Here is a 26,975-nt window from a genome sequence, read left to right as displayed (position 1 = left end):
TTGGGATGCCGTCGGCTATTGACCGGGTAGGAGTCAATAGCCGACGCGGAGCTCCTCCGGCGACTGAATCCATTACTTCTGATTCAAAAGATTACAATGTCTTCCCCCACGTCATGTATTGAGTTCCATTCCTCTTTTCATTCTTTTTTACACTCCTCCTTCCTATTCCAACTTCTCTCATACATCCATCATGACCGTCAACTCTACAGAAACCACCCAGGCCCTCGTCCTGCACGGCGCCAAAGATCTCCGCCTAGTAAGAGCTTCCCCGCACCCCACTATCCTACTCTTTTTTGATCTTCAGAAACGTCTCTTAACAAAAACCAGGAATCGCGCCCTCTCTCCCCTCCAACCGGCAGTGAAGTCCAAGTCGCCATTCGCGCCACTGGTCTCTGTGGCTCCGACCTGCACTACTACACCCACGGGCGCAATGGCGACTTCGTGGTGCGCGAACCCATGTGCCTGGGCCACGAATCCTCCGGCATCGTCACAGCCATCGGCCCCGAGGTAACCACCCACGCCGTGGGCGACCGCGTCGCCCTGGAAGTCGGCTTTGCGTGTCGTCAATGCGCCCTCTGTCAACAAGGGCGCTATAACATCTGCCCTCAGATGAAGTTCCGCAGCAGCGCGAAACTCTTCCCCCATCTCGACGGCACCCTCATGGAACGTACCAACCACCCCGCCTCCCTCTGCCACAAGCTTCCCTCTCACGTCTCCTACGCCGGCGGTGCTCTCGTTGAGCCCCTCGCCGTCTGCCTACATGCCATCCGCCGCTCCCGGCCCCCAACCGCCGAGGACGTCTCCCTCGCGCAGTCCCTCGGCGAACCCACCGCCGCCTTGATCTTCGGCGCTGGCGCCATCGGCCTCCTCCTGGCCTCTGCTCTGGCTGCCTCCCAGAACTTCTCCTCCATCGTGGTGGCAGACATTGATGCCTCCCGACTGGCTATTGCTGACGAGCTGGGACTGGGTCTCAAAACCACTCTCATCCCCAAAGCGGATCCCGCGAACCCCGCGCCAGCCCGCGATGCGCCGGCGGCGGAGCAGACGGCTTGGGCGCTGCAGAATGCGCAGCGCGTTGCTGGAATCTTGAAGGAGTCGGCAGGTGTGGAGAAGACGGGCTATGCGCGCGTGTATGATTGCACAGGTGTGCCGGCTTGCGTGCAGGCGGGAATCTATGCTGCCGGGGCGGGCGGCGTGTTGGTACAGATTGGCATGGGCCATCCCGTGCAGACACTCCCTGTTGGAGCGGCGGCGCTGAGAGAGGTTGATATCTTGGGAGTGTTCCGGTATGATGGGTATGCGTATCCCGCAGCCATTGAGCTGATGGCAAGTGGGAAGATGAATCGTGTGGAGAAGATGGTGGTGACGCATCGGGTGGCGCTGGCGGATGGGGATCGAGCGTTCAACCTGTCGGGCAAGGGAGTGGATGAGGAGGGGCGACCGGTCGTGAAGGTGGTAATTGAGAGTGGAAGCGATGCTTGAGCGGGTGAACGAATCTATTCAAAGATGATGACGGTGACGATGATGACGATGATGAAGTCACGGAGTGTATAGTAGTAAAGCAATTCCAGATACAAAATCCGTATTTACACAACCCTACATACAATATAAATAGAATTTACTATTCCAACAAGAAACTCTACCCTGTGAGATGTAGTTGTGAGCCTTAATCTGAACGAGTACTGGCGACTATTAGCATGAACTACTCCTTGTTTGTTAATATGCTATTCCTTGGTTCCACTTTCTTGCCGCCGCAGTAAGACGCCGAGATATCAAAGCTATCTCGACATCTTGTCATGGAATTTGTTCATGAACCGGAATTTCTATTCTCGACCCTGGTCTCCGCTAACCATAAGTTGAGATGGCCTGCAATCCTAGCAGATTCTCTGCGAAATGCTGCATCAAATTTTCTCCAAAATACTGCATTTAAATCCAATTCCTTTTTGTTTTCAACGGCCGGGGTGGTATTCTTCTCCGAAAGAGGTGTCGTTCCTGATCGCGACGAGGACCCTTCGTTCTTGGTCTTGTCTTTCTCCGACGCAAGCTGTTTGTACTAGACATATGTTAGCGCAACCTGCACACTTTCGAACAGGGCAACGCCCGTGAACCCATGGCATTTATTTGCACAGGTCTTTTTCTTACTTCTTCATTTGTATCATCAAGGTGCAGAAGCCGGAGGAATAAATGCTGCTCTTCGAGTGTGCTGAAAGTGATCTTCCACGTTATGTCATCGGAGAAGTCACTAAGCCGGTAGACGATGAGAGCATATTTAGCTGCTTCCTGGTGTTTATCGAGCTGTCCTTGTGTGACGTCAATACTAGATGGGTCAAGTGTCGCATACAGGTGTGTCTCCCATGTCTTACTTTGGTACCATTTGTGCAGGTCAACGTAGCGGTCTATCGCAATAGACTTCACTCTCGGCGAGCTGTGCAGAAACAAGGTGATCTCCTCATAGGCCTCACGGTACAGTTTCTCTTCCATTGTGGTGTGAATAGAGTTCATCTCGGAAAGGCTCTGCCTCGAGTAGGGTAGCAAACGCTCGTGCAACTGGTTGAAGAGATCCGATAGGCCCCAATAGCTGACCTGGTCGTATCTAATCCCGGTCCCGGTTTGACAGTCACTTATGAGATGACTGGGTACTAGATAGGCAGCGCCGACCGGGGTTCAGTGGAGTTGGAGTATGAACAGTGTGGTTGTAGTGAAAGCTGGTATTCAGGGGTGACGGAGCAGCTTTCCAGATGGAATGTTAACGATGATGAAATGACAGAGAGTGGTGAAGAGAAGAAGGTAGAAGAGTTAGAAGAGGAAGACGGTGAGGGGATTGGAGAGAAACACGGGCATTGATGAACACAATGAATGGTAGTTTTTGCAAGATCATGCCTGCTTTTTAGGATCAGTACATACTTAATAGCACGAAACTGTTGTGGGAAATGCTAATGGTAAATCTGTCTCTCTAATTGAAGCCCCGTGGTCATCAGTCGATAAGTATGGGTCTGAGTTCCTTGTCACCATTGTATGGGACCACCATGTACCAGTTGTAAACGACATACTGTAGCAAAGCAATCACTGAGGTTCATTTAGATCTAAGCAGTGCATATATGTGAACGAATTGGTGATACATCTTCCATTGCCAGACATGTATTTTCCAAACATTTACAAGTCACCAAGCAAGATAAGCATCTGACAATGTACTTCTCTCCTCTTTCATATGCTGCCTCAATCCTTCCAAGTCACAGAGTTAGTCACAAGGTACTCATTCAATCCCTCCTCTGTATTGAACTGCCCCCAACCGGAGTCCTTTATTCCACCGTATGGAAGGACCGGTTCATCATGCTTATTCATACCATTTATATGCACAGCGCTGGATCAGTCAGTATCTCTGCTTAGCCATTCTCATCTACTCAGGTAGGTAACATACCCAAACTCCAGCTGCTTAGCTATTGCAAGACCTTTACGAAGGTCTTTCGTGAAAACGGAAGCAGAGCTACCGTATCCAACACTATTGGCGATTCTGACAGCTTCATCGTCGCTCCTGACAAGCATGCAAGCCGTCAATGTAGTATATTCCCCCTCGAGCCACACTCTCATGTTTGGGTTAACATTAGCGAGCACGAACGGGCCAATACTCAGAACACCGTCGCAACTTGGTTCTGTCTCAAGCTTTCCATGGAGTAACTCGGCTCCACATTCCACAGCGCTCGTAATCAGGCTCCCCACGTGAGACTTTATAAATGCTTTGACGAATATGGGCGGAAGCACTTGGGCATCCGTCATGCTCAGAGCATATTTCAGGGTTTCCATGAATTCTTCAGCAATAGAGGCATCAACAAGGATACGACCAGTTGACATGTAGATTCGATAGGACTATCCTTAATCAGTAATGTATTCTCACCGATGAGAGTGAGTGACAAATCATACGTTCAACATAACTCCAGCCAGCACGCCCTCCACAGCAACCGGGACATCAGCATCCGCACAAACAATGGCGTAGTTCTGCCCCATAGTGTCGATCAACGATGGCTTGAGGTTCATGCCACAAATAGCAGCAATCTGTTTCCCCACATATATACTCCCCGTGGAATTGACCTTCCGTATCGCCGGATGCCCAATCATGGCATTCATAATCTGAGGCATATCCTCTCGGCAGGTAGATATGATATTCAAGCATCCATCCGGAAGGCCAGCTTCCCAAAAAGCTCGGCCAATGGACCAATAACATCGCGGAGTCTGCGTTGAAGACAAAAGGACAGCGGTATTTCCAGCTGCGAGAGCGCAGGCTGCTGCACGAATCCCGGATATATAAGGGGCAGTATTACAGATATGCGTTGTTAGCAAGACTGTCGACTGGTGTAATACGATCAGCTTTCCCTACCTGGACACCAACCCTAATATGACACCCATGGACTCCTTGAAGACAATGGCACTCTGACCTTTTCCTTCAACCACCGGTACACTCCCACAGATTGAAGGTATGCGACCTGCAATATCCCTCAGCATACTGCTCGCAAGAGGAATGACAAAACCCTTGATGGCCTCAACATCAGCACCCGTCTCAATATGCATATAGTTTGCGAATTCTCTCCGACGTCTCTCGAGAACATTGGCTGTCTCAAGCAGGATATAACGTCTGACGGCAGGCTTGGTACGAGCCCACGCTGGAAATGCTGCCTTCGCTGTCTCAATAGCCGTCGTCGCATCGGTAAACGTAGCACATGCTGCTTTCCAGCAAGTCTCGCCGGGTTACAGGGCTCTCAACTTCGAACAGGTGCGAGCCGCCATAGTCTCGGCCGTTGATGAGCAGGGGAACCTTGGCGACAGAGGCTGCGATAGCCGTGGAATAAGGATCCATGATCGGTCACACAGGATGTAAGGATGGAAAACGACTTGCTAGTTTTTCTTAGTGGTGAGCAGGTGGAAGAAGGACGTGGGCTGGTGACACAGGGATTTGATGGAAGAAAGCCACTGACGGGGATTGCCAGCCCGTCCCTCCCGCTCATACGCAGTCACTAGGGGTTACATTGCACAACCCCATCGGAAGAAAGAGTATCTGATCCCAGAACGCAATAAAAGCCTAATGGGACCCAAAGCTGACTTGATTCTCCGCAGCTCCTCACTCATGTTGCCTTTTGCTCCTCCTTGAGGCTCATTGCGCGTCATCTGTGAATCAGGATGGGCCCCAGCGCCAAGGGGAAGGAGATGATTGTGATTGTCTCCGTCCTGGTCGGCCTTGCGTGCCTCAGTATGGCTTTACGATTTGTTGCCAGAGTTAAGCGGCGCACTGGATTCGGGGTAGATGATTGTCTCTGCTTCGTGGCTGTCATATTGATGTTGGGGATGTTGATTGAGCTGATACTGTGTAAGCTTCTGGATGCTCTCAATAGCCTCTGCCTGACTGGATGAATTGCATCAGGGTGTTTCATTGGTGGGAATGGCTACCATTTCTCTGATCTCGATACTAGGACCATTACATTGTTCTATAAAGTGGGTATTTCACTTAAGATACATTACCCTCAGCAGCCTTGTCCTTCAAGCTCTCACTGAGATTCAACTAGATATTCCTGTCTAGCCAATTCACTTATTTCGTCTTGACCCCGGTGATCAAGATCTCCTTAATCTGTTTCTACCGCCGCCTCTTCACCACTAAACGCTTCCTTCGCTTCACCTTCTGCCTGAATATGCTCATTACCGCATGGTCTTCGGGTATCTTCTTGGCCTGTGCATTGCAATGCCGCCCGCTTCGCGCCTACTGGGATATAAATGTCAAGGGACGCTGCTTCAGCGCAACTACTTTCATCATTGTTAACCAGGCGTTCAACGTGGTCATGGACTTTGTCATTCTCGCAGTCCCGATACCTATGATTTGGAGACTGCATCGCTCATGGCAGGATAAGCTGGCGTTGAACGCCGTTTTCGCGCTAGGTGCATTGTGAGTTGACATTGGCTTCTTGCTTTCAGGCTCTTGATGAAAGACTATTTTTAATATTTCTTCCCCTTGATAGTGTGTGTTTCGCAAGTATATATCGAATAATAGTTCTATTCTACATCGACCTGAAGGACGTGACATGTGAGACTCTTCATGATAAACCAACACATCGAGAAGCAGGTTGACTATGATTAGATACTATCTACGACGCCACTCTATGGACCCATATCGAGCCATCTGTCGGGCTAGTCGTTTCCTGTCTCCCAATCATCCGCGGAATGTTTCCACGATGTACATCGGCGGGTCACAAACAGCGGACAACTTCAAGTTTAGGGCATTCTTCGACCGGCACAACTTGGTCTGGTGGTATGGATCAGGAGTGTTTTGATGGCCGGAAAGGGCTACGAGGCGGGTGTGCAATTGGGGGGAGGACCTGTCATCGGTCTGGGAATGCGATTGAACTCGAAAATATAAGAGTAACAACGGACATAGAGGTGCAGATTGGGTGATAACCTTTCTCTCGAAGGAATTGTTAAGAAAGTCGGGAATCATTTCGACCACAGTCTATACAAATTAGACTTTAGTATAAACTCTTCCCATCTCTAGTAATTTGTGGGTCGAGATGTGCTAACGGCAAGGGCAGAAAAAGATGGAAGGACGAAGCTGCTCTTGTGTGAAACTCTTTCTCATCCTCTTGCTGTCCATGAATGCTTTCCATAGATGAGAACTATCGACATGATAATGCTCCATATGTATGGTATCCCTCTACGTTTGAGAGGGTGGAGGGGGATGGGGGATGCATTGAGACGCAGTGGCTTCCTAGTGTCGAGCATACCATATCTCCTGCTACCTCACCTGTAAGAAATCATTGCAGTGCTGACAGCAGTGTGTTTCCTATACTAGTCATCAGGGTTACTCAAGGCTGATGCGAGATTGGAGACGGGTTTTGAACAGAACTGTCCAAAAAAAAAAGGCCGCATGATCATGTTCCGCTATATTACATTCAATTCCGATTTCTAAACGCTTTTCATCAGCAGTCATCGCCAAGCTAAGGGCAAAAGCATTTAAGGGATGCAGTAAGCTATATATAGTTTTTATTTTGGCTTTCGATGATTGTCATCAACTTATTGATCGGTACTATGTTGCGAGGTATTCCCAGAGCCGATATGTTCCCAATGGTTTGATTTGGAGAGCACTACGCTTCAAGCCAAAGGAAAAATACTATATTTATCTCGGATAATATTGTGGTGAGCAGTCCTGCCAAATGTTATGATCCTGGCATGTACTAGAATTGGGTTAAAATGTACAATTATAATGTTATAAGCTTCCAAAACTAAACTCCTATCTCGGCATTCTACATTTTAGTCATTGAAATCCTCCCAGTATACTCTATATCATTACTTAAAGTGACTCAACATGCCAAGAATCTAGCTAGCTAGCTAGCTAACACTTGAAACGGGGTCATCTAGGCCTTGGAGAACCCCTTAGCGTCGAAACATACAGTCCTCGGACAGCCAATCCGGTTAGAATCTCTGTATAGCTCCATCACCAGCACTGAGTCAAGGTGCGTGAGTCACCGAGTTGTCTTTCCCCAGACTCCATCTGGGGCATCAAAACCTGCAACAGGAAAGAAAAAGCCCAGCTGCGTGTCAGGTGACTTCCCCGTAGCGAGCGGCGACATACTAACCCCGAAGCGGCAAGGCCCGCGCCTCAGGTGATCTCCACGTCCACGGAACGCGCAGCCATTGACCAATCAAAGGCCCGGCAATCCGACATCGGCCGGGGAGTGGCAGTCCAACTCCGGATCACGTGCCCCAGAGCAGGCCGATCTCGTCCCCAGCAACGAGTTTATAAAGTTGCAACCGGCTGCTTCCCTCCTCCCTCTTCCCTTTTCCTCTTTCCCATCCAATTTCTTCACTTCCTTTCTATCCATCTCACCCTCTCCCCTCTTCCTCTCACACCCTCTTCACACAATGGCCTCCCGTGGACTTCCCCGTGCCCTCCGCCTGGCCCGCGTCTCGGCCCCCCGGTCCGTCGTGACTGCTGCTCTCCCCCGTCCCTCCCTGGCCAAGGCTGCCTCCGCCGCTCTCCCCCGTGTGACCGCCACCCCCGTCGTCCCCTCCCGCGGTGTTAAGACTATCACCTTCGCCGATGACAAGGAGACCGTCTACGAGCGTGAGGACTGGCCCCGTGAGAAGCTCCAGGAGTACTTCAAGAACGACACCCTTGCCCTGATCGGCTACGGCTCCCAGGGTCACGGTCAGGGTCTCAACCTCCGTGATCAGGGTCTGAACGTCATTGTCGGTGTCCGTAAGGATGGTGCTTCCTGGAAGGAGGCCATCCAGGACGGCTGGGTTCCCGGCAAGAACCTGTTCGATGTCACTGAGGCCGTCCAGAAGGGTACCATCATCATGAACCTGCTCTCCGACGCCGCCCAGTCCGAGACCTGGCCCACCCTGAAGCCCCTCATCACCAAGGGCAAGACTCTCTACTTCTCCCACGGTTTCTCCCCCGTCTTCAAGGACCTCACCAAGGTTGATGTTCCCACCGACGTCGACGTCATCCTCGTCGCCCCCAAGGGTTCCGGCCGTACCGTCCGTACCCTCTTCCGTGAGGGCCGTGGTATCAACTCCTCCGTCGCCGTCTTCCAGGACGTCACCGGCCAGGCCAAGGAGCGCGCCATTGCCATGGGTGTTGCCGTCGGTTCCGGCTACCTCTACGAGACCACCTTCGAGAAGGAGGTCTACTCCGACCTCTACGGTGAGCGTGGTTGCCTCATGGGTGGTATCCACGGTATGTTCCTCGCTCAGTACGAGGTCCTCCGTGAGCGTGGCCACTCCCCCTCCGAGGCTTTCAACGAGACCGTCGAGGAGGCTACCCAGTCCCTCTACCCTCTCATCGGTGCCAACGGCATGGACTGGATGTACGCCGCTTGCTCCACCACCGCCCGTCGTGGTGCCCTCGACTGGTCCAACCGCTTCAAGGACAACCTGAAGCCCCTCTTCAACGAGCTCTACGACAGCGTCCGTGATGGCTCCGAGACCAAGCGCTCGCTCGAGTACAACTCCCAGAAGGACTACCGCGAGAAGTACGAGAAGGAGATGCAGGACATCCGTGATCTCGAAATCTGGCGCGCCGGCAAGGCCGTTCGGTACGTTACTACATACCCCTCCCATAATACTTATATATCAATTGAGCATTCGCTAACATTTCTATTCTTTATAGCTCCCTCCGCCCCGAGAACCAGAAGTAAATCTATTCATAATGTGTTATTAGCATATCCCCGGTGGGAAAAGTTACGATGTACCATGATCTAGGGAATTGTTTTCAGTCGAGTTTCTTATTTTAACTGGGTTGTATATCGGGCCGGAATAAATTTTTTCTTATTCTTTCTTCATATTCTTTTCCTCAATTGAGTGTCAATTGTAGTTGTGTGGAGTGGCAGTTGTAGGAAAGAGGTGGTCATGAGTCATCGACTAGGAAAATTGCAACGGGCGGCAGATCATCCGGGGCCAGATTTCCCCGCGATCCGATCTTACCAAGTCTATTCTCAAAGTTTACATTTTGCTGAGTATCAATACATTTGAAATTGATGTCTGGAAATCCTTGAAAGAGGATAATGAATACAATCTATACACAATGCAACCGAACACCAAATCTATTTATTTCAACGCTTTCATGTCTTCGCTTGGATATTAGACAACGGTATATGGATCTAACCCCAGCATCATAAATCCAATCCTGCAGCCAGCCACTCACTCCACAATCAGTGTTCACTAGTCACGCGCTTTCCTTTTCCTTCTTAGTGCGGATGGCAGGGGCAGGGGCCGGAACGGGGTTGGGGTTGCCCTTCCACTCCAGCTTGCGGGGCTTCATGTACGCCGCCAGCACCTCGTCGGTGACTTCCTTTCTCTTCTCCTGGAACGCAGCAACATACTGCTGCAGCACCTCGATGGTCATCTTCTTGAGCTCACCAGTCAGGAGCTCACCGCTCTTGTAGTTCTTGTAGATCTCTTCCAGCTTGGCGTTGTCCTCCTCGAAGTAGGTAAGGTAGACATAGGAAACGTCGACGTCGGGGTTTCCACCCAGGCGGCGGTGGTCCTCGATGCTCACTTGGCCACCGCTGAAGGCGTACTTGTTGATCTTGGTCTGGATTGTGCGCGATCTGTTAGTATGCAAAAAGCAGATTAGTGGGGGCTAGCACTCTTACCTTGATCTGCTTGGGAGTGTCGGTCATGAAGATGGCCGAGTTGGGGTCAGAGGAGGACATCTTGCCGCCTGCTCCTTGCAGGGCAGTGAGGAACTTGGAGTGGATCAAGGCGGGCTTGGGGGAGGGGAAACGCATGCGGTGGGCGTTGTCACGGAGCAGACGGAAGTAGGGATCCTGGTCGATACCCATAGGGATCAAGCACTGGATGTTGGCAATCTCCTGGGTACGCTCGCTGGAGGGCTCGTCCTTCCAGATCTCAGGGTAGGAGGTAGCGAAAGCGGCGACACACTGAAGGGAGGGGAAGAAGATGCGACCGATGTTGGTGCTGGGGTTTATTAGTCCCCCGATGAAGTTTATATGGAATGGGTAGATCAACATACCTCTCGTTGAAGCCGAACGCACCACGGACTTGGTTGAAAGTGACCAGCTTTCCGAACTCCCAGGCGTTCATGAGGAAGTGGTTGCTAACATACTTCAAGTCGCTGTAAATGAAGGTCTTCTTGAGATCGAATCCCAGGGCAATAATGTCTTTGGCGTTCTCCATGGCGAAGTGCATGGCATCCTCGAACGTTATGCTATCCTTGAACAAAGCCTTCTCGTCGTCCGTAAGCATGAAGACCAAGGGGACGTCGAAAACATCCTGCAGCCACTTGGTGAATTGCAGGGGGATGGTGTGACCCAGGTGCAGACTGCCGGTACTGGGACCACGACCGGTGTAAAGGAAGAAAGGCTCGCCACGCTCGTAGAGGGTCAGGATGCGGTCGAAGTCACGGTGACTGAAGAACAGCCCGCGTCGGAGCCAGCGATGCGGCTTGTGTCCAGTCACCTTCTCGAAGCGCTCAAGGAGCTTGTCGTCAATGATGGAGGTGTTCCATTTCCTGTGATTGGAGGTGGTTAGTTGGTTGTTGCGTGGATTGCAATAAGCGCTTCAATGGCGGGGTAACACATACCGACAGATGGCCTCATAGTTGATGGCGACCACCTCTCCGTTCTCGTCGCGGGCACCCTCCACGGACCAAGGATTGATATCCTGTTCTTGCGCGGTGTGCGACTGCTCCTCGGCCATGATTGCAATCTGTTCAAGGACTGTGGAGGGGGTTTGGAAAGGAAGCGCAACGAGGAGAAGTGAGTCAGGGAGCGACGAGATGAATCTATTCAGTCTTTCTTTTGCCCCTCCTGCCCTTGCCCGATTCGGCCACAGTCACGTGGCGGGGAAGATGCGGCATGACAGCGCGCTAGTCCTATTTGGGTATTGTTGCTATCGGAGTAAAATGACTGTCCAACATATGCCACGCAATAGAGATGACATTTCTGCAAATTAAATTTACTTCAATCTGATCTCAGCCTTAGCTGATGTTCTACAATCTCAACTCCTTGCATTTTCCCAGTTTCGACTGTGTTGGCGCAATGCGGGGGTCCGATGGCGGAGATATATCCCCAGCGCTGACTCGGATGCCCGCTTATCACCCGGCCTTTTCCCCTCTGCCCTTTTCTCCGCAACTCTATCATACTACTATACTTACCACTGAGTCATCGAGATCAGTACTCTACCATTGGAAGTCAGTCTATAGACAATCAAGTCTTTCAGAATGGCTGACCCTTCCGTGCTCGTGCAATCTTTGACCCCTTCAGCTATTCATGATGCCTACTCCCTCATCCAACCCTATGTGCACCGCACGCCTCTCCTCACTTGCCAAACCCTCAACACCATTGCCTCGGCGCCGCAATCTCCAGAGGCATTGACCGGCACCTCCTTTGAGGGCCAAGCTCCTGCCAATCCCAAGTTCCGCTTCTTCTTTAAATGCGAGAACTACCAACGGATAGGCGCCTTCAAGGCCCGAGGAGCCTTCCATGCTCTGTTACGTCTCATCACCGAACGGGGGAAGGAGGATGTACAGAAACGGGGTGTCATCACCCACAGCTCTGGTAGGCTTAAACACTTTTGAGTGAAGCGAAACTTTATTTACCGATTTGTGTAGGAAACCACGCTCAAGCTCTCGCTCTCGCCGCCGCCACCCTTGGTGTTCCCGCCTACATTATCATGCCCAGTATTAGCACACCCTCCAAGATCGCTGGAACGCGCTCCCATGGTGCAGAGGTCATCTTCAGTGGTTCCACGAGCGTCGAGCGCGAAGCTGTCGTCGCTGATGTGCAGGCCAAGACCGGTGCCATTCTAATCCCGCCCTATGATGACTTCAATATCATCTGCGGCCAGGGTACTACGGCTCTCGAACTTGAGGAGCAGTACAGGGAGCTGCTGGCTGAGAAGCCACATCTGAGCATTCGCGAGGGGTCCAAGGCTCTTGATGCTGTCTTCACACCCATTGGTGGAGGCGGTCTCAATTCCGGTGTTGCAACCTTCTTCTCGGACAAGACGACCAAGGTGTTTGGTGCGGAACCCAGTTTTGAAGGTGCAGACGATTGCCGGCGCGGACTGGAAGCCGGGGAGCGGGTTCCGGCAGTGTCGACACTGACCATCGCGGACGGGTTGCGGACACCGGTTGGCTTGTTGAACTGGGAGGTGATCTCGAACCGGAACGAGGTCGCTGGCGTATATGCTGTGACGGAGGAGCAGATCAAGGCGGCAATGCGTCTGGTCCTGGAACGCATGAAGGTAGTAGTAGAGCCAAGCGCTGTGGTGGGTTTGGCCGTTTGCCTATACAACGAGGAGTTCCGACGACTGGTCGAAAAGGAGGCTCCTGAGGGTTGGGATGTGGGCATCGTGTTCAGCGGTGGAAACACCACGGTTGAGGCCATTGGAAAGTTGTTCAGTTAAGAAAGCATGTATAACCTGCTTGGGGCCACTGTTTCAAATCACGTCTGTACAGTGTACATAGCTAGATGAGAAATGTATCAACCAATGTCGACCCCGTCTCTTCCTATGCGAAAGGCGAATTTGCCGCCATTATTTTGTTTTAAGCCATCCAGAACCCTACGAGGCCATTCCTCGCGTCTCCATTCATTTACCCACCCGGAGAACCTTCCGCGACTGACAACTGCTTGTCGACGAGGCGCACCGCGCTGCGCATTATGCGCAGTCATGGTTGGCGGAAAGGGACGAGCTGAATCACGTTGAACAACAATCCGTAGAGTAGGGAACCGACCCCAAGGAGCTGGCAAATCAGACCCAAAAGAAGGCGCCTTTGGCACAGAGGGGCGTGGATTATATAAGTCGTACGGTCCTGCCGGCGTATACGCTGGGTTACCACCACGAGCACCGTGGAATCTTCCTTGAACAGTGGTGGTGTAAACCACCATACAACCGAAAAGTCGCTGTAATCTTTTCAGTTCCGCTACAAGTGCAGCATATAGTTCTGAAATCTGGAACCGTTGCTTCCGAGTAGGCTCATGCTCCGAGTCAGCATCGACCCGCCCGATATCTTCCACTCGGGCAATTTCGTCTTGTAATCTATCCTGCCAGAAGAACGCATTGGCACTATCCAGGTAGATAGTATGCACGGGTCTGGTGGAGGACAAATGGCGAGGTAAGTCAAGAATGTAGGCATCCAGGTTTTGAAGTGTAGCAAGGAGAGCAGCTGATGATTGTGGACGGAAGACGTGGACATGTTGCAGACAGGCGACAAGCATAGTTTCGAAATCCTCACTGTCAGCTTCCGAAGAAGTTTCAGATGAACCCTGAGCTAGTGCGTCAATTCTGGCCTGAACAATCCCTCTGACCACCGATTTCAGCCGCTCAGCATCAAATCGACCGTCCGTGTCAATGAATATCACCGCCGATTCATGCCCACCGAGCGGGACGCCTTTGAACACGGATGGTAAGATAGCGACTGCAGCGAGGTAGTACAGGAGATGCGACTTTCCAGCTGCAGACAGCTTGCTAGAGATCTCCAGGACTGGTTCTGTGCGGTTAATGTTCAACATCGGCACACTATGCATGCCCACATGCTCATCGTTGATAAGTTCGCCTTGAGCCGGGAGCTTGCCCTCGGTGCCATAAAAGTCTGCTCCCTGGGTATCCCCAGAATGATCATGTTGCAGATCCCCTCCCAGATGTATGTTCTGTGCAGCAGGGACAGGCGTTGTGAAAACACCCAGAAGATCATCAAGCACCTGGACACCCAGTCGGGGCCTCAAAGTATCACTATCACCAATCCCATGTGATAGGTTTCTTAGGTCATGCAGAAGCTTCTCACATTAGCATCGATTCAGCAGGCTTTCAGAAAAGTATCCACGACGAAAATAAGGCTATGATGCAGAACCATGCAGTGAACCGAAACACCGACCCATACATACCTCGTCAAGTCTCTCCTCATACACCTCCCCAAGAATCTCTCCCCCAAAGTTAGCAGCCATTTGACACAATTGCAATATCTACAAATGTGACAAAGCTCGACATTGTCCGCTGAATTAGTGGGTAAGTAGTGGTTGACTCCGACCCTCTCTAGGTGTTGATAGAATCACAAAACCACCGCGGGCTGACCCGTTGTGACGATAACTGGTTAAGGATGGATCGCGGCGCCGGCGAACGCGAACGCTTCCGCTCCATCCACTTTTCTTCCTTTCCCCAGAACCACCTGCCTAGCTCATCATTATTCCCAGCTGCGGAAGAATTGCTCAAGCCACCATACTTAGAAGACATTATTCAGAACCATAACAAGATAAATATATCACCATGGCTCCTCTTGTCCCCGTTTTCTCCGCCGAGAGCCTTCCAGACCACGTCAACATCGTCACCAAGAACTTCCAAGAGAAGCGTCGCAAAGGCGGTCCTGTCGAGCTGGAGAAATGCAAACTGCTGGAGATGGTTCAATACTCCTGCAATCCGCCGCAAGAGGGGATTCCTAAGCCGGGTGTGGTGAATTGTAAGCCGATTGTGAGGCTGTTTCGCCGGTGAGTTACCCTTTCGCTATGGGCTTGAGGGAAAGGCTCAATGCTGACAATTACTTCACCTTAGATGCGCTGGCGGATTAACGGTGGAAACGACTGCTTGGGAGCCGATCAGGATAGCGAAAGAAGAAGCGGAGCGCAAACGTGCTGCGGAGAGCAGCTCAACGGCCTGATGGAAGTCTCCTTTCGATTACATGCATGGCAAGGAGTTGAACTGGCGTTCAGTCTACTGATAATCACAATGGCAGTTAAGGCTATGTGATTAACCAATTGAGTTGCATTATTTGACATCCTGCTCCATGGGTATCTTCTCGGTTATGCTACGATGAAAAAGCTGAACGCCTGACGCCTCTGCCTATCCTACACCTCATGATGCATTCACCCAGCTATCCACCCTCGACATATCGGGCGTATCCTTGGCATTTGATAGCTTGTTTTCCTCCGTTCGTCGGCTCCCAGATGTAGGCGCCCGTCGCCACAGGTCTCTCTCGCAGTTGATGATAGGAGGCAGCTCTATGTTCAACGCCAGCTTCGAGCGGGAGGCTTTATCTGCACCAGCTCCCGAGTCGATCTCCATGGGACCAGCAGAGTCCGGGCCCGTCCCGGGCTTCTGTATCTTCTTTGCGAGTGCTCTAACAGTCTTCTCAAACATTCCATCCATACTCTCCGCTCGTCGTCCCCATTGTTTCTTGTCCCGGACCGATGAGCCAGAATTGTTGTCTTTAAACGCCGCACGAGCCAATTTGCGCAGCGCCTCCTCGCCATGCCGACCATCCTCCGTTGCTCGCTCTCGAATGACGCGCGGATCTTGCTCTCGTTCCGTGAAAACCGGTGTGTGACGATACGTGTGTTTACTGGGAAAGTCGGGGAAATGTTTCGGGATATGGGCGTTGTGAGCGCGATCGTCTTCGCCGCTGAGCTGTGGCCCTAAGGAGGGCAAAGTCTTGAACGAGTCCTCTTCCGGCGGAGGACTTGGTAGAAGGGTGGGGATAGGTTCGATGTTTGGATGGCGTTTCACGTGCGGAAGGAGGTCGCTGACTGGCACGGACTGTCTTTTCAAGGCATATTCGAAATCTTGTGGGATGGGTTGTATGCGCCGGCTGGAGAGCATCGCTTGGCGCACATATGAGGCGAATCTCAGCAGATCTAGTGACCAAATCCATCAATATCATGAACGATTCCTTCTGAAACCTAGGTTTCCCAACGTACATTCCTCCGTTACCCTGCGAAAGGCGTCCAGCGCTGCAGGGTCGGCGATATCAAATCCGCATTCTTGTAGATACTGTCCAATAGATCGGTTGAGGACATGGTCGATGCAGGCCTCGTCGACAATAGCGGGTTCCGGCAACGCTGGGGCGACGGGACTTTGTAGGCGATGATGATGGTGATAAGGGCGTTTCGTTCGTTTTACATCAGGGGCATCTGGACCTTCTGGTAGGGAAGAAGAGGATCGTTTGACAGTGGGTTCCGAGGAGACCATGGCGCCGGTGGTCTTGATGGATGGATGGGGAGAGATCCAGAAACGGCGCCAAACACAAGAACCGCGTGAGGTCACGTGCGTATGCCTGAGGCAGATACCACTACAGCCCAGTCATCAGCTTCAAGGCTCGATTAATACCTGGTGGTACAAGATTAAAAGAAAATGTCTAAAGATCTAGATAAACAAAAACCAATTCATAAATGTACTCCCCCTGTAAGTCGTGTAATATTTGGGCTATCATGAAACGGTCGCAGCAGTAACCCACCATCAAAAGTCAGGCCACTCACAGCCGTCGCTTACTACACGCCGGCCCGGAAAGCTTCACCTCGACTTTCACTCTCGACATCACCGCTCGCTTTCCCTCTCCTCTCCTCTCCTCTCCTCTCCGCAACCCCCCACTACCACCCCAGCAGGTCAATTCTTGCGCGAATCTCCTCTACTCGTTCCTCAGATCTGTCTGAAGACACTAATATCTCACAATGGCCTCCGTCGCTCCCATCACCGGCGTACGTCCACCCTTCTCCTACCCAACCCACCCGGGACCACATCCACAACCCTATGGCCTCCCCCAGATTTGGAACCCTACAAGCTAACATTTTGCACTTCAGATGCTCCGCCGCACCCTGGTCCTTGACCTGAGCACCGCTTTCGGTGAGTCCGCCTACGACCCCGCGCTTCCATTGACCCGAGATGTTTCCTCCCCATATATTCGAATTGCATACAAGCGCTGTTCCATCGACATCCGCCCCGCGCGCAAAATACCAAACCGACTCGATCTAGAGGAACAATTGACTGACTGACTAATTTGCAGGTTTCGGTACCACTTTCGGCTACCTCTGGTGGTACGGTACGTATACAACAGACCTTCCTTTAATCCCTCCTCCTTCCCTTTCCAACAAACCACATCCCAGAGATAACAGTCACTAACGATACACCACTATACAGGCTTCCACCTTCCCCGCGTCCGCGCCCGTGACGACTACTACACCCGCCTCGAGGCCGAGCGCGCTGCTGCCCAGCAGTAAATTCGCATCGGCAACGCATATGCATACGACTTCGCGCGTTGATTGGGGAACCCAATGTTTACCGTTAAATATGCCGGATGGAACCAGGATGCGTCAGCTACGTGATTGGGGAGAAGTGGATGTGGGGGAATGTGTAGCTGATAGGATGTGATTGATATTGTTTTTGATGTCAGGTATATTGCGTGGGTTTTGGGTTGGGTTTCCGGTTGATGGTGCGGGTTGAATGTGTTTGTGCTTGTGTGTGTGGAATTGAAAGAATAGAAGAAGGGAAGAAAGAAGAATGTTTCCTCGAGTGCTTTTTTTTGTCTGTTGTATATACGCTTGTACTCATACATGCGGTCGTTTGGGATTATCTGGTTGGCTGTTCTTGTGTTCGTCGTAGGGAGGGAGATTAAGTGGTTTGTAGAGTGTAGTGAGGGTCAGGTGTAGCTATGTTACTGGGCAGCATTTGATAAAAAATGTGTTCATTTCTTTCATTCATAAGCAGGGAATCTATCCAGTCGCTAATTAATCCAAGTGGAAATGTAGGCCATGCACGTAAAACTCCCCAAATCAACACAAACACGGACACACACACAGCATCCACCACAATTATACCCCCTGCCCAACAGGCAAGAGCAACCAACTGATATCAACTACTACCTACCAACCACACAGGGGCAGGCCAGGCTGGTCCACCATTCACCGCATAACGCGCTCATACTGTATCCCCCTCACGCTACCACCACCCATCGATGTCCTAACATTGCGCTTGAACGCCTCCCGGTTCTGTCTCAGATCGTCGGCGGCCTCCTTGTTCAGCGGATCGGAAGCATTCGGCTCGAGGAAGAGGAACTAAACACAGCGTAAAAAACCAGATTAACACCCCAATCATCCACAAATCAAGAAGACCAAGATATAAAAGCGAGAGGAATTCCATACCTGCATCCCCACAATAACCGCATTCAAATTCAACACGGGCTTCCAATCCTCCCTCAAAATGTTCAGACACACATTTCCCTCGAGATCAATATTCGGATGGTAGATCTTCTGCGTACACTTGACCTTGGGAGGATCATGCGGGAAGTTCTGGTTGACCGTGAAGTTAAAGTGGAAAGCGCCGCCCTTGTACATGCCCTCGTCCGGTTCGATAGTGAGAGTGAAGTTTAGGATGTCGTCTGGGTTCGGGAAGGACATTTTCATTGTACTTCCGAGGGTGAGTTCTTGCAGGTCTGTCTCATATTTCGATTTCGATGTTAGTTGAATGTCCTAGTGGGTGTGGTTTGAGAAATGGTAGTAGGGACATTCAGACCTCGTTGCACGCGCAGCTGAGCGGCGGTGACCTTCTTCTTCTTTTTACCGGCAGCTCCTTCGGCATTTTCAGCTTGCTGCTGCTGTTGTTTCTGTTTGAGAGGGTGTTAGTGAGGTGGAAAGAGGGTACATATGGGTTGGTTGGTTGGCAGGTGGTGGTTGGATGGGAGTCAGTCGCGACGTACCATAGACCATATCTTCAACATCGTGGCTGATCTTGCGGGCTCGCGATCACCTGTGTGTGGCTTTGGTAGGATATAGAATTATTTGGAGAGATCTGGGTCTAGGGATTGTGGTATGGATCGCTATCCTAGAATCTTCGTAGTTGTTGAGTGGGTGAAGAGGGGAGGAAAGGCTGCGGGGTCCTTTCGTTGGTCGGTACAACTAATCTCCACTACAGCGTAGAGGGAACGATGGCAAGACAGGAGGAGCAAGTCCTTTATCTCAACGTAGACATGTGGCAGGCCACGGCAGAAGAAAGGGGTTTGTATTAATGCGTGTAGAAAGGCAACAGAGTGATTATCAGAGACAGGTGATAGCCAGACTGCCGCAGAGAGCGGGCGGCGGCCTGACGCCATGGGCCACCCATTGCACCACCGCCTGCCCGTACCAGTTGCCACTCAGGATTGCTCCATATCCGCGGTCTTTTACATTATCTCTTCCTATCGTTCCTTATTTGGCCATGCGACTTCTTGTTATTATGAGGGTTTCATTTCGAACATTATCTGTGGGAATCCCCGCGTAAAACAGTCAACCGATCGCCTTCCACGCCCTTGAATACATCCCATTTCTAATGCGCTAAGAGTCTACAAAACATTGTCGTGCCTGCAGTCCCTATGAAATGTGCAAATCCAACCTGAAACAAAACACAGCCGAACCTGGGAAACAAAGAATAAACATCGTATGTAGAATACAAAATTGCGACAAAAATGTGCCAAGAATAACTCCACGAGGCCTCTGCCGGCCTTGAGCAAAGCACCCCTCATTGACAACTTTTCGTTCATTATGCTGCGCACCTTCTCTAGCGGCGGGCGAAGCAACACATCACACCGGTCTTACCCAGGAACCAGCAAGCTCCAATGAAGCGGAATAGCGCGACAACGGCGTTAGACCACAGTAGAGCCTGGAAGAAACGTGATGTACGATCGGTGGCAGAGTTCTGCATGAAGCCGTTAGTTTCGTCTTTTGGAACATCGGGAATCGGTTTATTGCAAAAGATATACATACCGTGAAGCCAAACTTATCCACACCATCGCTGGTGATGCAAACAGCCATCAGAGCGTTACTGAAGATCCAGAATGTTACCAGTCTCGTACGGAAGCTCTTGTACGAGTCATCCAAACTCTTCTCCTCCTTCTCTTCGGGAGCCACATATGGTGTCAAAGCACGCTTCACCGTAGCTTCAAACTGGCTGTCAATATCGGCTTGAGGCTTGTCAATTTCCTCAATGACAGTTTCCTTGCCTCCTTCCTTGGTCGTCTTCGCGGAGGGAAGAGCATCTGCCTTATCAGAACCCTTGGTACCCCAGGACACATCGTGCCAGTTGCTGAAGGCATACACGTTGAGGATGTTGATGTAAGAAGACTGCACGGCCATGTACTGAGGGAAAGAGGTGAACATGTGCCACGGGTCCATGTACATGAACGAAGCGACGAAGTACAGACCGAAAGTGGCAGCAAGCGCGATGATAATGATACCGGCACCGGTCGACCCGAAGAACGAACCAAGGAACGCACCAACACCGTGCGTGGTGTCGAAGTCCATCGGAGCGCTGCCGCTGAAAGCGCGGACTACCAGGTAAAGTGCATCGACGACAACGTAGAGTTGAATGATACCGAAAACAACGAAAGATGCGAGGTACGAGAACCGAGAACCCTTGGGGCGGTTACCCAAAGCCAGAATAAACTGGAGGAGCAGGAAACCAAGGTAGGCATATTTGACGATGGTGTTGACGATGGGAGTTGCCGTCTTGCCAAAGGGGAAACCAGTGTGACCGTTGCTAGCGCTAGGAGTACCGACCAGGTCCATGATAACCGATGTTGTAAGCCAGTAGGAAGCTGGTTGCTAAAGTCAGTAAAGTCCTCAAGTTTGTGCGAGAGTCGAATGGATCCACTAAACGTACCCAGAGAGAACCATGTAAGAATCGTCGAGAAAGTGTTGTACAGCATCTGAATATGAAGGAAGAACATCCGAATGATGTTGTGGCCACTCTTGTACATACGTCCGAAGTGCATGAGCGAATAGATACCGGCTGCGAAGGATCCGTTCAACCAACGACGACGCTGCGAGATGAACTCCGCAGCACCTTCAGGCACGTCAGTTTCACCCTTCGAGGCTTTAACATATGACAGATGCCACTTGGAGCCAGCCTTAGCAACCAGCTCGAAACACAAGATACGGTCCTCGGCCAAGAACATGTTCTTCTTGAAAATGTTCATTCCCTCGATACCCTTCTTACCCAGCTGTTTGGAGAGAGTATGATCACCATGGAAATACTGCTCCAATGGACGACCCATGATTGCACGGAATCGGTATGCGGAGAAAGCACCAGGTAACACACTGACATAACCGAAAGAACTCTCCAATGGCTTGTCCAGAATGTTACTGATCTTGTATTCGAAATTCTGGGCTGCCACGAGAGGGTTGATCAAGTTTCTCCAACCCTTACCCAACATGGCGTGAATTTCACCACAAGCACCTCCGAGATCCTTGTCGTTGTAGAAGGCCTCCCACAGGGCCAGAAGTGACTTGTGTCCAGGCTTGGTACCAGCATCGAGAAGAATGCAGACCTCGGGGTTCAGGATACGGCCGAAAGCATTGAAAAGCCATCTATGAGAGTTGATCTTTTTGCTGTTCTTCTGCTTCAAACAGAACATCATCTGAACTGGGGGTAGCGTGCTGGGGCCGTCATCTGTCGGGCGAATGAGCTGCTGGTTGGGGGTAACGGATAATTGCGTCGTGTATTCGAACTATCAGGTGTTAGCAATCTCCACATGTGTATATTCTCGGGTTGCGCATACGATGTGGGCAACGGTTTCCTTTCCGTCAACATCACGCTTCATGACGCCATCCTGGTAAATACCAACGGTGGCCAAGACATCCAGCACATCCTTGTCACAGGGGTCGATACCATCGAAAACCAGGCAGACCACAATCTTTTGCCAGGCCGGCCCACCCTTGTTCCAGAACTCGGACTTCTTCAAGTTCACAATGTCACGGATGTTTTGCATGACACCATGGAGCGTACGGGCTGTAAGAGTCTTGTCTTCGTTATAATACGTGATAGCAATCAACAACTCGGTGTGTCTGTTGTACATGGCAGGACGAAGGTTGTAGCCATTGTGAAGGGTAAACTCATTAGGATCACATGTGGCCGCGGTGTCTATACCAAGGAGAATTCTCCATTAGTTCCGAGAAGCTGCATGATTGGGCCGTGCGGTAACTTACATCGCATGTGTGTGAATTCTTCGCTTCCGCCCTCCAGGTCGTTCCTATACTTTGCCTGGATTGCATTTTGGATAGCACTAGGCACCGGGTAATCAACACTCAGGACTGAGCCCTGCACAAGCTTGACCTTTCTGGTAGCGTAGCGGCGCAGACCACCACCGCCGCCACCACTACCTGCACCTCCAGGGGCCTGTCTCTGGCGCCAAGCCTCTGTTGACGAGGTTTCGCTACGAGCATAGGGCGAAGCAACACGGCCGGGGACGCCAAAGGCAGCCGCGGGGTTCTCTCCAGACTGTGCAGAGTAAACAGAGCCACCTGCACTGTAGGGATCGTGGTAACCCGCATCGGCAGCATATGTCTCGGTCAAGCTGTATCCAGAGGTGGGCCGAGCCGGGGACAGATTGCGCTGCTGGGGGTCATCAAAGGGACCTGTGAATGGGCCCGTTTGGCTCGATAGCAATCCTCTAGACGCTTCTTCTTCATACTAAAGATCATCCAGGTTTCCATGTTAACTGATTCTTTCGTCCAGGCGCGATGCCACACAACCACTAGAAATGAAAACTTACGTTGTTTCCAGCCGGTAGATCCTGGAGCCGGTGACCACCGTCATCGTAGCCGGGAGGCGAGTGATTACCAGTGCCTTGGTAGGCCATGGTTGATGAACGAGATTAAAGTCGTAATATGTGTGAACTGAATTCGGACGCTCAAGCAAAGCCCCGTGGGAACAGAATGCAAGGATGGCGCAAGAAGCAATGAGGCGTGAGGGTATCAGGGAAACAAGGAGCAAGGAGTGTACCGACTGGGGAAGTCAGACAACGGAGCAAGTAAATAAAGCGGGCAACCACCCCAAGTGGAGGGAGGAGAACAAACAAGCGCTCAAATGGCCGGGGATGCGCGAGAGGGTAGAAACGAGCGAAGGGGGAACGAACAGTTGAAAGGAAAATTGGTCGAAGGGCGCGAGCAACAGCAGGAACGTGAAAAAGCCGCCAGGGCTGAGCAGAGGTACCTTGCGATCGCAGGTGATGGATGAGGGAAGAAGCTCGGGAAGCCCGTCTGACCGTGGCGGACAAGAAGGGTTGGGGCTTTGGTGAAAGGGTTTCCCAAAACAAAGCCGGGAGGGGCAGGAGGAGGATGAGAAGGGAAAGAAAGAGGAAGAGAGAAGTGAGACTGGGCGGGATGGGGATAGACGAGAAGGTCTCAGGATAGAAAAGGGTAAAAAAGAAAAAACTAGGAAGTGAAGGGAAGAAAAGGGAAAAAAGGCCCAGAAAGGCGCGACAAGCTGAGAGCGACAGCTTTCCTTTCAAATGGTAATGGTCAAGGGTCGCCCTGGCGGTTTTTTTTTTTTTTTTTTTTTGGTTGGCAGTGTTCGAGACGGGGGTGGAAAGTCTTGGGGGGGGTGGTGTGGGTAATTGGATTCCTAACCAAAGGGCTGGATACACTTGAGATCTTCCTGCGATCACGGCGGATACCGATGATGGCTGCTGGCTTACTAGTCGATCAAATCCTAATTATTGTCACTTGTCTGTCCCTCATGTCTTACTTGTTGTCCTTTGATCTACCACCTGAAAAGTTGAAGATAAAAAGAGTATTCCTAATTATTCACAGGTCCTTGTCCTTTCCATTTACAAAATAAATTAAAAAAAGGAAATCCAGACACGCCTTGTTGGGGGAAGGGAATGAATTGCTGGGCTGTTTGGCCATTTCCCTCTTTGGTATCCCCTCATATTTCTTCTTTTGACCGCAAGGTTGGGCAGGCTATTGCCCACGGATCGTCTCCTGCATCATATTCTTCCATCTTTCCTTCCAGACTCTTTCTCCTACTTACTTACTGTGGACAGAGCGAGCAGAGCCACTCGTAGTAATTTTTCCCTGTCAATACATAACGCCCCTGACTGTTACAAGTTGAGGGCATTGTTCTGCTCCCCCTCCTTGGCTCTTTGCTCCGCACTTCCAGTGTTATGTATTTAAAATTATCAAGGGTCTGAACCCTGATTACGGGCCAGTGGATATGGACCCTGGTCCACTTGAGTTTCTTTACTTTACCGCATTACCCTGAAAACACATCCTTTCCCGTCCCGTATTGTCACCGTATCCCTGCCAGGTACCATGTAATACCCTTCCTTAATTGGTGGCTGTGTGTGGCATGGCGGTCAAGTACCTACCTAGTACTAAGTCTACACCGTGTTCTATCGAGGATTCCGATGGATATCATTCTTGCCACCCATGGCACTTCTTGCATTGCTATCACGTCCTGCTCGTATCATGCAGTGGTTATTAGACGCGTGCTGCAATAACATCCAACAATTGGTAATAATGATGTCGAAGCATAACATAAGGTGGCTTGACGATAGGGAGTTGAGATAACTTCCAAGGTCCTGTTGGCCTTGAAAGTATGGGCATTCCACATCCCTCGCCAGCATAACTCGGCCACCTACAACAAACAACATCAGCCACCAATAGTCAGCAATGGACGGGCCCTAAATCTTCAGATTGAATGTCCCCTTCCCGGTAAGATCATAGATTCCGCTTACCTACTGTAGAGTGCTGTCATTGATCTTACCTAGTAGATTGCTTGTTGCCAAACACGAAACATCGCCCCCAAAAAGTGCCCCCAAACTGGCCCCCATACTGTAGTGCTAGCTGCCCGTCTGCCATAGTAACCAGTAGTCAAAAGTGACCTATCGGAGATCGGAAAACTAATTGCGGCTGGTATTGGACAGGTTTGGTATCGCCGAAAAACAGGACATACGGCGAATGTTTCAGGGGGCGGGGCTCACCTAAAAAAGTCTAAACTCCCTAAAACTCCCCAGCCAAATATAGGCTTGTGGGGAACTCAAGACTCCCTTCACTAGGGGCCTCAAGACCGTGTTTATCAGCCGTTGGTCAATCAGGAGCCACCCAGCGACGCTAGCCTGGAATCCTTAAATTTGCCAAGGTCACACTGGATCATTGAAAGACAGTCAAAGCCCAATAAGCGGTTGGAGGGGTCATGCTCACTGGTCAGCCGCGGTTTCAAAGCGGCTGGCAATTGTTGAGAGTAGTGCTGATATTAGGTAATGGCCAGCATGTCCACACACACTCACATCCTTTTTTCTTTTTTCTTGGTTTGGGTTTTTCTTTTTCTTTTGCAAGCCATCATTTGATGTCACTGGTCAGCTCTCTGTAATGGTCAATGATCATCACTGCCACAGAAAGCTATGGCGCTCAGGGGACTAAACCCTCATCGGGGTTAGCTTCGAGCTTTCTATATCCTATCTTTAGCACCCGGTGACAACACAGTCGCCCTTGTCCCGTGAAACGCGAGTCAGACAATGTGGCACCCTCCAAAGGCGCGACAAAGTCACACAGAATTTCCCTGGCTCGCGAATCGGCGTCCCTGAAGCCCTGGGCTGGCAGAATTTGCCTCTTATTTGGCTATATTTTGAGTAGCACACGAACGGCGGGAATACCGGTTCTCTTACATCAGAAAAGTCGCCACGCTGGAAGGTCGTCGGGTAGTTCCGCTTTGTATGAACCTTAGAATGTGATTCTTACTTCACGGGTTACAACCGATAATACAAACTGTGGTCACTACCCATCCGCTGGGCCGTTGCAACCTAATCAAATTAATACGATAAGATTGCAACGTAGTAGTACCGTGGCTTAAGTCAGTAATAAACAAGTAGCAAAATATCTTCATCACAAAGCCCCGGTATTGTTTTCCTATCAATGCTTAGTATGTGCTTAGTCTGTGCTCACATAAGTAAATCTCCGAACACTGAGTTGTCCCGCAGTACACATACAGGCAGTGAGTTACTTGATGCAAGATCACATGTACGCGATAGGCTCAGATCTATACACATGTGAAAGCCAAGCAAACGCATGTACTAAGTAGAATGTGCGTCGTGAAGTGCATCTATTGCGGCAGTGTAGTATACATGGTAGTTATCCCACTGCAGCCACTGGGTCCATTTACTAGCGGCGGGATATATATAGAGCAAGACCCTCGGTACCACTACTATTACTTAGTCCCAAAGGCTAAGCGCAGAAGCATTCACTATTGGCCGCTTGTCTCGGGAATGAGAGACAGATCGTCAGCGGCTACTGGGGACTAAGTAACGACTTCGGTTGAGAGTAAGACATAGAGCGGTGTATTAAGACGAATACGGAGATCCTTTCGACGAGATGATAGCACCGTCGGGGCAAAGCTCAGGGGTGGAAAAAGAGAGCCACAGAAAGGGAAGTAGTACTTGAAAAGAAGACCCATACAGGAGAAGTATGCATATCGTAACGAGCGACGGGCGCAGTCTCGGGCTGTTCTGATCGTGCATGACTCGTGCGAAAGTCTTATGCATGTACCCTTTTGCATGCTTCGGGCACTGCTGGATATGCGCGTTGCAGTGGATGCTTGGTGGAATATGCTTGTTTGTACGGTGTACTACTAGGGTTGCTGTTATTCTTCTGGGTCAGCAGCTAATTTCCAATATATCCTTAAGGGGTTTGTGAAACAGTGCCGCTTTTATCTAGCAATGCTCCGTAGAAGTACTTGAGTTTCATTGAAGTACTTAGTATTATATATTAGGGCTGGTGCCGATTGAAGTTAGCATACTATCTTCCAGTCCATTCATGCAGAAAAAGACATTCAATGTTAACCGTCATAAACTAGCGTACAGCTAGTACTATAAGAATATATATATTAGTTTTTGCCACAATTTCTTTTTTAATATAGTATTTCATCAACCTTAAATGCAGATAAATTGGATAGTAGCTCTT

General features: G+C 50.7%; 11 protein-coding genes across 11 annotated transcripts; 5 read left to right on the top strand and 6 right to left on the bottom strand.

Annotated features, from left to right (window-relative positions):
• The first annotated feature begins 120 nt into the window (after positions 1-120).
• Positions 121-1,592, top strand: BO87DRAFT_329153 (NAD(P)-dependent alcohol dehydrogenase). Its single transcript, XM_025620247.1, has 2 exons — positions 121-256; positions 328-1,592. The coding sequence occupies exons 1-2, from the start codon at positions 191-193 to the stop codon at positions 1,480-1,482; spliced, it is 1,221 nt and encodes a 406-aa protein (XP_025482585.1). The 5' UTR covers positions 121-190; the 3' UTR covers positions 1,483-1,592.
• Positions 1,593-1,807: 215 nt separating this feature from the next.
• On the bottom strand, positions 1,808-2,481 carry BO87DRAFT_423428 (uncharacterized protein; the record flags this gene model as incomplete). Its single annotated transcript, XM_025627167.1, has 2 exons — positions 1,808-2,053; positions 2,143-2,481. 2 exons carry the CDS (start codon positions 2,479-2,481, stop codon positions 1,808-1,810), a joined length of 585 nt encoding a protein of 194 aa, XP_025482584.1.
• A 604-nt stretch (positions 2,482-3,085) lies between these two features.
• Positions 3,086-4,849, bottom strand: BO87DRAFT_456803 (aldehyde dehydrogenase family protein; the record flags this gene model as incomplete). The annotated part of the gene is made up of 5 exons (XM_025628753.1): positions 3,086-3,361; positions 3,419-3,864; positions 3,919-4,344; positions 4,396-4,668; positions 4,745-4,849. 5 exons carry the CDS (start codon positions 4,847-4,849, stop codon positions 3,217-3,219), a joined length of 1,395 nt encoding a protein of 464 aa, XP_025482583.1. The 3' UTR covers positions 3,086-3,216.
• Positions 4,850-5,012: 163 nt separating this feature from the next.
• Positions 5,013-6,432, top strand: BO87DRAFT_353456 (uncharacterized protein; the record flags this gene model as incomplete). Its single annotated transcript, XM_025621240.1, has 6 exons — positions 5,013-5,043; positions 5,107-5,356; positions 5,411-5,481; positions 5,553-5,926; positions 6,000-6,064; positions 6,119-6,432. The coding sequence occupies exons 2-6, from the start codon at positions 5,170-5,172 to the stop codon at positions 6,430-6,432; spliced, it is 1,011 nt and encodes a 336-aa protein (XP_025482582.1). The 5' UTR covers positions 5,013-5,043; positions 5,107-5,169.
• Positions 6,433-7,817: 1,385 nt separating this feature from the next.
• Positions 7,818-9,477, top strand: BO87DRAFT_374144 (Ketol-acid reductoisomerase). Its single transcript, XM_025622722.1, has 2 exons — positions 7,818-9,074; positions 9,149-9,477. The coding sequence occupies exons 1-2, from the start codon at positions 7,897-7,899 to the stop codon at positions 9,174-9,176; spliced, it is 1,206 nt and encodes a 401-aa protein (XP_025482581.1). The 5' UTR covers positions 7,818-7,896; the 3' UTR covers positions 9,177-9,477.
• Positions 9,478-9,526: 49 nt separating this feature from the next.
• BO87DRAFT_374143 (tryptophan--tRNA ligase WRS1) lies at positions 9,527-11,269 on the bottom strand. Its single transcript, XM_025622721.1, has 4 exons — positions 11,084-11,269; positions 10,514-11,011; positions 10,134-10,458; positions 9,527-10,072 (listed from the first exon to the last, which is right to left on the bottom strand). The coding sequence occupies exons 1-4, from the start codon at positions 11,197-11,199 to the stop codon at positions 9,704-9,706; spliced, it is 1,308 nt and encodes a 435-aa protein (XP_025482580.1). The 5' UTR covers positions 11,200-11,269; the 3' UTR covers positions 9,527-9,703.
• A 222-nt stretch (positions 11,270-11,491) lies between these two features.
• BO87DRAFT_374142 (threonine/serine dehydratase) lies at positions 11,492-13,001 on the top strand. Its single transcript, XM_025622720.1, has 2 exons — positions 11,492-12,059; positions 12,113-13,001. Exons 1-2 carry the CDS (start codon positions 11,723-11,725, stop codon positions 12,907-12,909), a joined length of 1,134 nt encoding a protein of 377 aa, XP_025482579.1. The 5' UTR covers positions 11,492-11,722; the 3' UTR covers positions 12,910-13,001.
• On the bottom strand, positions 12,987-16,659 carry BO87DRAFT_404772 (uncharacterized protein; the record flags this gene model as incomplete). Its single annotated transcript, XM_025625885.1, has 6 exons — positions 16,191-16,659; positions 15,364-16,127; positions 15,067-15,150; positions 14,744-15,000; positions 14,669-14,672; positions 12,987-14,279 (listed from the first exon to the last, which is right to left on the bottom strand). The coding sequence occupies exons 1-6, from the start codon at positions 16,459-16,461 to the stop codon at positions 12,987-12,989; spliced, it is 2,673 nt and encodes an 890-aa protein (XP_025482578.1). The 5' UTR covers positions 16,462-16,659.
• A 410-nt stretch (positions 16,660-17,069) lies between these two features.
• BO87DRAFT_374138 (cytochrome c oxidase subunit VIIa) lies at positions 17,070-17,872 on the top strand (the record flags this gene model as incomplete). Its single annotated transcript, XM_025622719.1, has 3 exons — positions 17,070-17,112; positions 17,273-17,308; positions 17,407-17,872. 3 exons carry the CDS (start codon positions 17,070-17,072, stop codon positions 17,484-17,486), a joined length of 159 nt encoding a protein of 52 aa, XP_025482577.1. The 3' UTR covers positions 17,487-17,872.
• Positions 17,873-17,948: 76 nt separating this feature from the next.
• Positions 17,949-19,302, bottom strand: BO87DRAFT_374137 (NEDD8-conjugating protein UBC12). Its single transcript, XM_025622718.1, has 4 exons — positions 18,962-19,302; positions 18,778-18,868; positions 18,408-18,697; positions 17,949-18,320 (listed from the first exon to the last, which is right to left on the bottom strand). The coding sequence occupies exons 1-4, from the start codon at positions 18,980-18,982 to the stop codon at positions 18,168-18,170; spliced, it is 555 nt and encodes a 184-aa protein (XP_025482576.1). The 5' UTR covers positions 18,983-19,302; the 3' UTR covers positions 17,949-18,167.
• Positions 19,303-19,797: 495 nt separating this feature from the next.
• Positions 19,798-22,876, bottom strand: chsG (chitin synthase class III; the record flags this gene model as incomplete). The annotated part of the gene is made up of 6 exons (XM_025619192.1): positions 19,798-19,935; positions 20,004-20,833; positions 20,899-21,745; positions 21,797-22,158; positions 22,224-22,707; positions 22,790-22,876. The coding sequence occupies 6 exons, from the start codon at positions 22,874-22,876 to the stop codon at positions 19,798-19,800; spliced, it is 2,748 nt and encodes a 915-aa protein (XP_025482575.1).
• Between the last annotated feature and the right edge of the window lie 4,099 nt (positions 22,877-26,975).

This window comes from Aspergillus neoniger, assembly GCF_003184625.1.
Source record: "Aspergillus neoniger CBS 115656 unplaced genomic scaffold BO87scaffold_7, whole genome shotgun sequence".
Taxonomy (NCBI): domain Eukaryota; kingdom Fungi; phylum Ascomycota; class Eurotiomycetes; order Eurotiales; family Aspergillaceae; genus Aspergillus; species Aspergillus neoniger.
This window is presented reverse-complemented; position numbering and strand designations above follow the sequence as displayed.